A 12,485-nucleotide genomic window follows, 5' to 3' on the forward strand; every position below is an offset into this window, starting at 1 on the left:
CATTCACTCTCCTCTCTGCCATTCACTCTCTCTGCCATTCACTCTGCCATTCACTCTCCTCTCTGCCATTCACTCTCCTCTCTGCCATCCACTCTCCTCTCTGCCATCCACTCTCCTCTCTGCCATCCACTCTCCTCTCTGCCATTCACTCTCCTCTCTGCCATTCACTCTCCTGCCATCCACTCTGCCATTCATTCACTCTCCTCTCTGCCATTCACTCTCCTCTCTGCCATTCACTCTCCTCTCTGCCATTCACTCTCTCTGCCATCCACTCTCCTCTCTGCCATCCACTCTCCTCTCTGCCATCCACTCTCCTCTCTGCCATTCACTCTCCTCTCTGCCATTCACTCTCCTCTCTGCCATTCACTCTCCTCTCTGCCATTCACTCTCCTCTCTGCCATCAACCATTCTGCTCATTGTGGCTCATCGTTGCAACACATGATGCTTAGATTTGTATTAACTCCTGGCAATAAGGTTAATGAAGTATTAAACAATGGACGTCTGTGAACAAGATGCTCCGAGAACTCCATACTGTATGATCCGCAGTAGGTTTTTCTTTATTTTCTATTAGACACCCACTGAAATCAAATAACCGTATAATATATATTATATTGTATGCACCATGAGAGTAGTTCGGTCAAAGGCAGGGTATTTGAAATGGTTTAGTTATCTTAAGACACCTTACCTCGTAGTCCCACATTCAGCCCTTTCTCCTGCAAACACAGAACAAGAAAGAAATGTCATTAAGAATATGCACAGTGCGCAGGCTAACTCCATCTCCTCTACCAGGGCTCAGTGAAGGATTTCATGGGACTAGTCAGAGCTATTGAGAGAGAGCTGAATGGTCTAGGGACAACAGCATCCTTGAGACAAATGCATTGAGCTGTCACCATAGAAACCTCATAGGGGACCCTGTAGGGTGCAGGCCAGCTCCCTCAAGGAAGAAAAGGGGGACTGGGGGTGCATCTCTAACTGGTGACACTGAGCGATGTCTGCACCGGCTCACTGAGCCCTTTGTCCCGAAGCCCTGCGCACGTCTCAACACACACAGTAGCACATGGGCACGCAAAAACATCAAACCCAACCCAAACACACACACTTTCACAAGTAAATGTTCTCCCTCCGTCTTTCTCTCACACACACACGCACGCACGTACACACACAGGCACACAGACGCACACACAACCAACACACCTTGCTAGTCGAGCCTCAGGTAAAGACAAGACAATGAGTATAGGTTAGGCAATGAAGAAGTCAGTCAGTCCTTATTACTGTTATTCGTATGTGTCAGAAAGGTCCTCCCACTAACCATAGCTTTAACAGCCAATAGTTAATAAATAGAGTTTATTAGCTGGCGTGGAGAAAGGCCCTTTGTCTTTTAAATATAATCCATTGAGCATTGACTGAATGTGTACAACAAGCTCATTGTGTACAACAAGCTCTAACAGTACACTATTCTAGCATTCTGTTGTTCCCTTTCGATCAGTTTTAGAATGAGAGACGAGAGTGATGACTGACCCATTTCTCTATGCATAATGTTGGCAGTAGATGAGACTAGCAGTGTGGTCTCTGGAGCGTTCATGTGGAGAAACAACAGTGCATTTCCTGCCAGTCATTCCAGTGAGTGATAGTCTAGCCTAGCTCAGCTCAATGAACCCAGAAATTACACCCCCTTCCTCCAGCATGGGCAAAGCACAGGCTGGCTATAGAAATTCAGTTTTAATTTCATATCCAAACATAAGGATTTAAGTGTCTCATTGTAACTGCAAGAACACAGTAGCATTTTACCCTTTGCTAAGCCCCGCCTTTGGTTACTGTTGCAACCTTGGACAACCTTTTCGAAAGCCCAATTCCCCATTAAACCACTGGTGAAATCCCCTCACAATGATCTCAAACTGTGTTTTTAATACACAATGAAATTAAACACAGACTACCCCTTGTTAATCAGGAAACTATTGGATATGTTGTGGTGGACTATCATTACAATTGCTTCACGGGAACCTGGTAAAATTATGTTTGTGTAATTACCTGTCAGCATACAGTCAAAACTATAATCACTTTTGGAGCTAACTAGTGCCTTCAAATCGTATCCTGATGTTGACAGCAAATAGCAATGTTAGGAACATACATTTGAGAAAACAAGTTATATTAAGTGGCTAGTGAGACAGAGAGCTAGCTAACCAGCAGAGCCAGCAAACAATGACGCTTAAAAAATGTATAATTCTGGATTCAAAAAATACTTAATTAACAGGTTCTGCATTTCAGGAATTACAGTAGCAAGTACTCCTGGTGCACTATTCAATTATTTAGCCATTAAAAAATGATTTTTTTTTAAAGAAAACTCAAAATGTTTGCCCTAGCCCTCACTGGCTTTCATGGGATTTAAATGTGAGCATGTCCAAGGTGTCATCTTGACAACAGCTGCTATTAATTCCATTGCGATAAATTGCCCCAAATTATGGGGCGGGGCTTATTAAAGGGTCAATTGGTGACTGAAGTATGTTTGCTAAATGAGCCGAATGCTTTATGTAAAACTGCTAACTCAAGGTTTCAGTATTCTAAACCAACAAATCAACCTACAGCTACATAACCTGATAATAGGCAATTATAATCATCACAATGGTGTGTTTTTTATAGCTGTCTGTGAATTCTACCTGCGTTAACTGTAGATATTCATGGAGATCTGTGATTTCCAGCTAGAACCCAGGAGGGTATGCAGCTGTCCTAGCCATGTTGAGTAGTTTCAATGTAGACATAGTGTTCTAGTAATCTATACAGCTAGGTCTGATGTGTGCACCATGTGGTATTCTCCATGGTCACTAATAACGCACGCGCACGCAGACACTTAATGAGCAGGGCTGACTGATCACCTCAATAATGAAACATGTTTGGTACCTGCAGACGCCGTATGTCACGCCCATACACACAGCAGCAGCACTGGACCAACAAGATGGCGCAGACAGACACGTTCGCGCTGTTTCTAGCTCCTAGCCACAATCACACAAACAAACCAGCTATAGGGCTATGTTCACATGAAAACATGCTCAAGCTATCAGTTCATAGAGATCTGAAGATGACAGAGGAACATTCGGGAGGCCTAAACAAAAGAGAAAAATCCATGTTGAACAAAAGTGTGCACGTATGTGTGTATGAGTTGAAATAGGGGGAGTGTGTGCGTGTATGTGCAAGTGTAAGTGCAGTGTTTCCCCTATATTCATTTAAATTGTTGCTACCACTGCAAAAAATATGATGTTATTGTTTATGTATTTCTGTCGAAACACCCTTTTAAATGGATTGTCGTTTACTTAAATGACTGGAAGTCTATGGGAACAGCTAGCATGTCATTGTGCTAATAATAGTAGCAATGCACCCACCCTTGCCACCACTGCTGAAAAAAATCATAGGGGAAACACTGAGTGTGAGTGAGTGAGTGAGTGAGTGAGTGAGTGAGTGAGTGAGTGAGTGAGTACGGCTGTGCACACACACGGCCCCAGCTGGTTGCTCCTGCTGTCCCTCTCTATTAGGTGAACCCCTGGTACAGCAGCAGCTGTGGAGATAGGCCTGTGCGGCTGGGAGCTGGGACAGCCTGATTGATTGGGAGTAAACTGCTCACGGCTGAGGTGACAAGGGTCCCCTGAGAGGGGCCTCTGTGAGAGGGGCAGGGGTCTCTATTATCCAGACTCCTCCAGGACCCTCCTAGAGGCTACAGCACAACATACAGAGAGGAGAGGTGATTGTGATGTTATAATGTTTTGTTATGATACCTTTGATGTACTTACAGTCCTCGCCTTTGAATATGAACTGAACTCCTCTTCCCTGTTTTTACTGCCCATTGAGGGGACACAAGTCCCTATGGTGTCCTCGCTCTTCAGCCTGGTTCAGCTCTCCTCATTAGATAAGCGCACCACAACACTACTTGCCCTGAAGGCGGCCATTTTACAGACCCATCATCTTTCCCAGGGAACCCTGGCTCATTATAAGCTAGGGGTTGACAGACTAGGCCTGGCGCCTGTCATTAACGCCACTGTGACCAGAAGATATAGGAACATTAAGAGAAGGGATGTCGAACTAACATTGATGTCTATAGACATGACGTCCTTGGTGGAGAGACTTAGGGCACTTACCTTCTCCCAATGTCTGCTTCAGGAGGTCATGCTTGGCCTGCAGTTTAATGATGAGATTGCTGCCGTTCAGGAACTCCTTGAACTTCTGCAAACCCAGACAGACCAGATGAAAGTGTCAGTGAGTGAACAGTGTTAATGGGATGTGACTGGAACAGGCAGAGCCGGCCGCTATCCACCACAAAGGCCAGAGAAGACATTCAGTCTCACTCTGAATGGCACAAATTCAATCTGTTCCAAGGATAATCTAATTTCCATGTGATTTCCAAAGCATTCGTGTTTTGTGGAATAGTGTGACGGCTGATGGCTTTGATGTGCACTAAACTGACGCTAAAGGTCCTTTTAGTCAGGGAAAAAGACTATGGTAGTACAGCTAGGTTTGTCACTTTAGTGTGAAACCGATAGAAAAGGCAGTTGCCCTGAGACATGGATGCATATCTTAGGGCAAAAGAGGCAGGTATGACAACTATCCATAACAGGCAGGTATGACAACTATCCATAACAGGCAGGTATGACAGCTATGTATAACAAGCAGGTATGACAGCTATGTATAGCAGGGCGGGTATGACAGCTATCCATAACAGGCAGGTATGACAGCTATGTATAACAGGCAGGTATGACAGCTATGTATAACAGGCAGGTATGACAGCTATGTATAACAGGCAGGTATGACAGCTATGTATAACAGGCAGGTATGACAGCTATGTATAACAGGAAGGTATGACGGCTATGTATAACAGGCAGGTATGACAGCTATGTATAACAGGCAGGTATGACAGCTATGTATAACAGGCAGGTATGACAGCTATGTATAACAGGCAGGTATGACAGGCAGGTATGACTATGTATAACAGGCAGGTATGACAGCTAGGCAGTATATAACAGGCAGGTATGACAGCTATGTATAACAGGCAGGTATGACAGCTATGTATAACAGGCAGGTATGACGGCTATCCATAACAGGCAGGTATGACGGCTATGTATAACAGGCAGGTATGACAACTATGTATAACAGGCAGGTATGACAGCTATGTATAACAGGCAGGTATGACAACTATACATAACAGGCAGGTATGACAGCTATGTATAACAGGCAGGTATGACAGCTATGTGTAACAGGCAGGTATGACAAGCTATGTATAACAGGCAGGTATGACAGCTATGTATAACAGGCAGGTATGACAAGTATGTATAACAGGCAGGTATGACAAGTATGTATAACAGGCAGGTATGACAGCTATCCATAACAGGCAGGTATGACAGCTATGTATAACAGGCAGGTATGACAGCTATGTGTAACAGGCAGGTATGACAAGTATGTATAACAGGCAGGTATGACAGCTATCCATAACAGGCAGGTATGACAGCTATGTATAACAGGCAGGTATGATAGCTATGTATAATAGGCAGGTATGACAGCTATGTATAACAGGCAGGTATGACAAGTATGTATAACAGGCAGGTATGACAGCTATCCATAACAGGCAGGTATGACAGCTATCCATAACAGGCAGGTATGACAGCTATCCATAACAGGCAGGTATGACAGCTATGTATAACAGGCAGGTATGACAGCTATGTATAACAGGCAGGTATGACAAGTAGTATAACAGGCAGGTATGATATAACAGGCAGGTATGACAGCTATCCATAACAGGCAGGTATGTATAACAGGCAGGTATGACGGCTATGTATAACAGGCAGGTATGATAGCTATGTATAACAGGCAGGTATGACAGCTATGTATAACAGGCAGGTATGACAGCTATGTATAACAGGCAGGTATGACAGCTATGTATAACAGGCAGGTATGACACCTATGTATATGTATAACAGGCAGGTATGACAGCAGGTATGACAGCTATGTATAACAGGCAGGTATGACAGCTATGTATAACAGGCAGGTATGACAGCTATGTATAACAGGCAGGTATGACAGCTATGTATAACAGGCAGGTATGACAGCTATGTATAACAGGCAGGTATGACAGCTATGTATAACAGGCAGGTATGACAGCTATGTATAACAGGCAGGTATGACAGCTATGTATAACAGGCAGGTATGACAGCTATGTATAACAGGCAGGTATGACAGCTATGTATAACAGGCAGGTATGACAGCTATGTATAACAGGCAGGTATGACAGCTATATATAACAGGCAGGTACTCACAGTGAAGTAGAAGACCTCTGTCTCCTGCTGGTTGGCCCGTCTCTTGGCCACGTTCAGTTTGCTCATGTAGGTCTCGGAGGCCACCGATTTGATGGACTCAGTGGAGCGGCTATGCTGGAAGGCATCAGACACATCAAAGTCCTCCACAGTCAGCATGTCCTGGAGCATCTGCATGGTGGCGTCCAGAGTCTTCCTCACCTACAGCAAAGGCAAAGATTCAGCAACTCAAACCACAACAAAAAGAACCAGGATTTCCTCCTCAAGTCATCTGATTCCGGTCTTTTTGAACATAAAAGTAAAAGCATCCTATGCCACTTGCAAGGTCAAATGTGAGTGATCACTGGCATATCCCATTTCAAAGACAAATCGACCCCGAATAACAACGAATAACCTTTGATTGTAGCTGTTTGACAAACAGCCTTCACCTAAGGCAGGTACACGGTTCATTCCTAGGCAGCGTACCAGACGACCTGCCAGTCAGCCATTCATCACAATAACAGCAGAATATGAAGAGCATCTGGCCCGGCTGTATGTAAAAGGTCTGCGGGCTCTTTCTATACAACACTGTGATTGATCAGGCTCATTCCCAGAGTGGCACGACTCGTCCATTACCCGGAAGTTATATGAAATGTTATGAGACATGATGAGAACCAGGGCGATATGAGACGGAGCCGAGGCGTAGCCATCAGGGCAGGTTGTAGCTAGCCAGCCAGGGTCATTAGCATCTCCATTAGCACCTGCATCCACTCAGAGGGAGAGAGAGCTGTGTGTGTGTGTGTGTGCTGCCTGCTGCTCCCACTGAGAAGGACCACTCCTCACCACGCACAACACGCCATCATTAGGGATGTACTGTATCTACATGGAACATGCATCCATAACGGTTATCATACAAGCTCACAATCACAAGCTAAAGATACATTCTCAGCTCCCAGGAAGTGTGTGTGGGCCATTACATTGAAATTGCAATGAGAGTTGATTGTATCTATAGACCTGAGTTCTGGCATTTCAGAGACTTGGGAAACAGGGGGCGACAGGACGATCTCAGCGGGGTGATGCAGCAGACACACTGGGGGGGGATGGACACTACCGTGAGCCCTCACCTCTTCGTTCTCGATCTTGAGCGTGGCCAGACGGGACTGCAGCTGGTGGTAGCGCATCAGGAGCTCAGTCTGCACAGGCTGCTGGGCACTCACCTGGCACACCTGAGGGGGCACACATAGACAGAGGTATGGGCTGGGCACTTGGATTTTCATTAAGTGTACCTTACAGAATTGGAAAACGCATGCTTAGAAACGTTGTTTCTGCTGGCTTGAACATGCTTTCCATGGTTGAACAAATCTACTGGCTGTAATTGCAACTCGGAATCAGTTTCAATAATGACAATCAATATCGTATGAATCTATAAATGTACCAAATCAGTCATTTGACCCCTCTCACCTCGTCCCCCATGTGGGGCAGGTACTCGAAGCACATGGGAGGGCAGAACACCTGGTTGTGCATGTCCATGATCTTGTGCTTGTCGCTGCGGGAGTCCAGGTTGTCCACGGCGTTCTCCATGATGTCCAGGCCCTCGTGGCGACTTGTCTCCAGGTTGTACTCAGCTGACAGGTAGGTCCTGAAGGTACGCGCAAGGCTGGCGTGGTAGCCCAGGTCACAGCACTGAGATACAGGAAAAACACTCATTATAGTATAGTATAATACAATAACTAATATAGGAGTAGAATATAATATAGGCATTTTTCTTGACCACATGACCTGACTGTAAGTCTACACCAAGTGTCCAGAGTTTTATGGCTCAGGTCATGTGACTAAGAACCTCCTGGACCTAATTATGGACAACCTGACATAGCAGTCTGAATCCATTATACACAAGTCAATGGGATAAACTCAGCCTTTAGCATTCACACGATTCAGTTACATGATTCAGTTAGATGATTCCTCTCATTTCCTACAAGCGCGTTACTAACCTGACCTTCAACATGAACTCAATTCCAAATCAGACACTGCTATCGGTTAACAGGCCTAAATAGAATAATAGAATACACCGAATTAGAAGAGCAAGCACAGTAGGACACCTAGGATAATTAGCTCAACCATGGAGCTGCATAAACTAACCTAATTACTACAGCCAAGCAGAGCAGAGCGGTGAGTGGGTTGCCTCGAGGCTGGAGGGGCCAGAGTCAGACTGCTCTGTGATTCTCTAAACGCTCTTTAATAGACGCACCGGAAGTTGCACTCGGCTCCAAGGATAAATCCCCATAGCCGCGGTTATTTTATAACAGGGTCAGTGTACAATCAGGAAGGATACGGCAGCACAGAGCCCTTTAAGGTACAGAGTTTTATTTCAACAGCCACATCCCATAACAAACACACTGGCAGGCTGTAATGTGTAACCTAGAGCTCCAGGCCAGCTCCTTCACACTTCACACAGTTGATGTTTAGAACTGTTTAAAGTCTAGCCAGCCTCAAGCCTCTAAGTACAATCACATCATATGCATTCTGTAAATATGCAGGATCTCTGTATCCAACTCTCCAACCAGTGGAGAGTTTTAGAGCTGGCCAGGCATGCCTAGGCCAATACCACAGTACCCTCCACACACACACACACACACACACACACACACACACACACACACAGAGGGAGGGGCTAGGGGGCACATCTGGCAGAGTCACCAGAACCACCAGGTAACCTGGGGAAGAATGATCCCTGCAAGAACCACCAGGTAACCTGGGGATGAATGATCCCTGCAAGAACCACCAGGTAACCTGGGGATGAATGATCCCTGCAAGAACCACCAGGTAACCTGGGGAAGAATGATCCCTGCAAGAACCACCAGGTAACCTGGGGATGAATGATCCCTGCAAGAACCACCAGGTAACCTGGGGATGAATGATCCCTGCCAACCACACTGGCCACACTGCTGCCTGTATGCACAGAGCCTGCTCCCAGACCCTGGCTAGGGTTTCATTCCTCTAGCCATTAGTGGTCTACAAAGCAAACTCGTTCACCAACTGTAATCACAGACTTCCCAGACAGGCTTGCTGCTGGGGTGTGTTGGCTTTGCATTTTGAATTATGATGGTGGTTCACCTAGGTATGGTCTTTTCTGTCATGTAACTATTTCTCTAATCCAATTGATACTTTGAAGGGGAAGTGGCATACTGTTAAACGGAACACATTATTTATTAGATACGGACTAACAGTAGAGGGTGGAAACCCTGGAGTTACTGCAGATTTGAGGTAAGAGAGGAAACTTTTGTTTTGTTTTAAATAGATTCTGATGAGATTCTCCCTTCTCGATACTGTCAATCCAGTTTTCCTGTGGCTGTGGTTCGTCTCCACCTCTGCCCTGTAGAAGTAGGAAGCACATTGGTCCAGAGGAGTTTCTGTACGCGTGTGAGGGTGTGCATGTGCCTGTGTCACCAAGGGTCATGTTTCACCATCAGTGTGTTTTGCCTGGCTCCCTGGGAGAGTGGGGTGTGTGACAGTGACAGGCAGACACACACGCTCCACATCTCCCAGCACAGCTCCCTTAAGGAGCCTCAGCCCTCACAGCACTCCCAGATAGATGAGGGCATGACAGAGGCAGGAGAGGAGAACAGGGGGAAGAGAAGACCAGCAGGAAGGCATTCTGACTGTCAACACTGATCCATTCCCATGACAGGATGTCATCATTTATATTCCAGAAGAATCCTAACAATGCCTGTTGGGTGGTAACATACAGTAGGATTGTAATGTACATCTGGCAAAGCCATTCAGTTAGACACTTAACAACAGTACTACCGACTGGCTCAGAATCAAACTGTTTTGTTCGAGAGACACAAAATGGAGGTAAACACTTTCAGTCAAACCAACAGAGCAACTTGTAGCAATACAGCAAATGGGCTGCGAACACTAAAACAGATGGTGAGAATATCTAGTGTAGCAACCAACGTTAGACCATCCCAGCCGAGAGATACAATGAAACCTGTGTGCCTATCGCATACTTACATCAATCATATCAGAGACATCGTGAATGTAGTATTTCGCCACAACGGCATTCGTTGCTGCCAGGTTCAACAAATAGTCATTGCGGGCTTTAGTGCACTTCAGCTTGTTCTCTGAGTACTTGGCTTGTCTCTGGGGGACAGAGAGAAGAAAGAGAGATTGAAAGAGAAAGAGAGAGAGAGAGTGAGAGAGAAAGAGAGAGAGAGAAAAAACAGAAACAGAGGGGGGTGGGAAGTTAATGAAATTAAGCAACGTTGAGTTTGCTAAATGGTATTTGCACAATAACATCGGATCATTTCTGTGCAGCCTGATGGCCTGGCTTAGTGTTGGCAGGAAAAAGGTCAGAGGGATCCACTATAACAGAGGCTCTTTGACAAGCTTCCTGTAGATAATAACAGCATCATAACTGTTCCACCCAGGCTGGCCATTCACAGTCAGAGTCACAATTCAATTGAGCACAACAAAATGTACAGCCCAGATGTGAACAATGAAACAGCCATATAAAATACTGTTTTGGTGCAGTGTGCTTGCTAACCAAAACAGACTCAAACAAACATTCACTCTAGTGTGCTCTAATTGTACATCAAGGCAAAGGGTGGCTACTTTGAAAAATCTCAAATATAAAATTATATTTTGATTTGTTAAACACTTTTTTTGGTTACTACATGATGCTATATGTGTTATTTCATAGTTTTGATGTACTCACTATTATTCTACAATGTAGAAAATAGTAAAAAATAAAGAAAAACCCTGGAATCAGTAGATGTGTCCAAACTTTTGACTGGTACTGTAGCTTTAAATGGTGCACAGTCTTTGTTGCTATGGTTAACTGGGCATGCTGCATCTGCTCGTGGCATCCAGCTGGGAAACATGACATTTTTCATCAAAAAGAATATGTAGTCATCTGTTGTTCACATAGCATCGATAATGGACGTTACCAGACAATACGTAATGGTATTGACAAAAACAATTGACTCAAATGGAACGCAGTGACACAGAATCATTGAGACTTGGCTCACAAAGCAGGATTAAAGAGAGCCAATTAAACAACAACACATTGACGTGTGTCTGCGTGTCTGTGTTTGAAAGCGCTCCTTATATCCTCTTCCAGCAGCCTGGGGACTGGATAGCATGTCCTTCAAATACATACACCTTGCACTTCAAATAGACATGGTCCACCAACACCAATGTCCCATGTCCATTATCATGCAAATTAAAACATCGGGGAAATGGGGATGATGGCTTGATTGTCTCCTCTCCCTCTTCAACTCTGTTTGCAGGTAGCTAGGATTCTGAACGCCAATGCTATTGTAGCCGGCAAAATCAGGTCACAACGCAGAGAGAAAGTACGTTCATAACTACAGCAAGTTATAAATAGTCCGTGGGGATGGTACAGTTCTCCTGCCAGCATCTCTGGAGACGGCAGCCTGAGGAGGGAGGAAAGCTGTCAGCCATTTGATTCCCTGAGCTGCACTGATAATGGATGCATTTTAATGAAGAAATTCCCCCTGAGAATCCAGAATGAAATATGCATCTTTGAAGTACAGTGTCTTAAGTACAGTGCAGTTGAGTGTGTGATAATAAGCAGAATTAACATGAATTAGAGTCATGGGCATGGATGAGCTAGAGAGACTGTGCAGTTTGGTCACTGACCTGGAAGTCACCATTTGTCTGTGTGTGTAGACCCATGCTACGGCAATTATCTCTCTCGCTCTCTCCCTCTCTCCCGGGCTTACACAATGGACCTGCACCCACTCTCACACAGCCTTCATTCACACAATACTGAGAGGGTCCCTCTGGCCTTAGCCAGCTAAAATGATTCTACCTGCCGAACAAAATATCACTTTACAGAAGTGACTAGGCTGACAATGTACAGTATTAGCAGCAGTCCCAGCCAACAGCACTAGCTGTTGGAGACACTATGGTCATCAAGCCTGACCCCATTTAGTCGACTGGTCGATTGTTTAGTCGAGCAGTGGCAAATATATATAACAACAATTATAGCACACGAGACACCTGTCTGATTCACGCCTGTTTGAGTGGACTAATCCATTGCGGAGGCTGCAGGGACGGCACACCAGTATCACCAGAAGTACATTTACTGTTAATTCCCATAATTTCTAATCTACATTTGTTTGGTTAATTCTGCTACAGTAATTTATGTTAATGCATTCAATATACAGTACTATTATTGCAGTCTTATTG

At 45.0% G+C, this 12,485-nt stretch overlaps 1 protein-coding gene across 2 annotated transcripts in view; it reads right to left on the reverse strand.

Annotated features, from left to right (window-relative positions):
• LOC112217035 (SLIT-ROBO Rho GTPase-activating protein 3) overlaps nucleotides 1–12,485 on the reverse strand; it is a 123,730-nt gene that overhangs the window by 26,375 nt on the left and 84,870 nt on the right. For both annotated transcript variants that reach the window (XM_042297342.1, XM_042297337.1), the window contains exons 6-11: nucleotides 10,284–10,412; nucleotides 7,731–7,952; nucleotides 7,394–7,495; nucleotides 6,294–6,491; nucleotides 4,125–4,209; nucleotides 686–713 (exon numbers count right to left, since the gene is read on the reverse strand). In XM_042297342.1, the coding sequence (XP_042153276.1) occupies nucleotides 686–713; nucleotides 4,125–4,209; nucleotides 6,294–6,491; nucleotides 7,394–7,495; nucleotides 7,731–7,952; nucleotides 10,284–10,412 (764 nt within the window). The remainder of the gene's footprint in view (nucleotides 1–685; nucleotides 714–4,124; nucleotides 4,210–6,293; nucleotides 6,492–7,393; nucleotides 7,496–7,730; nucleotides 7,953–10,283; nucleotides 10,413–12,485) is intronic.

Source organism: Oncorhynchus tshawytscha, linkage group LG02, assembly GCF_018296145.1.
Source record: "Oncorhynchus tshawytscha isolate Ot180627B linkage group LG02, Otsh_v2.0, whole genome shotgun sequence".
NCBI lineage: Eukaryota > Metazoa > Chordata > Actinopteri > Salmoniformes > Salmonidae > Oncorhynchus > Oncorhynchus tshawytscha.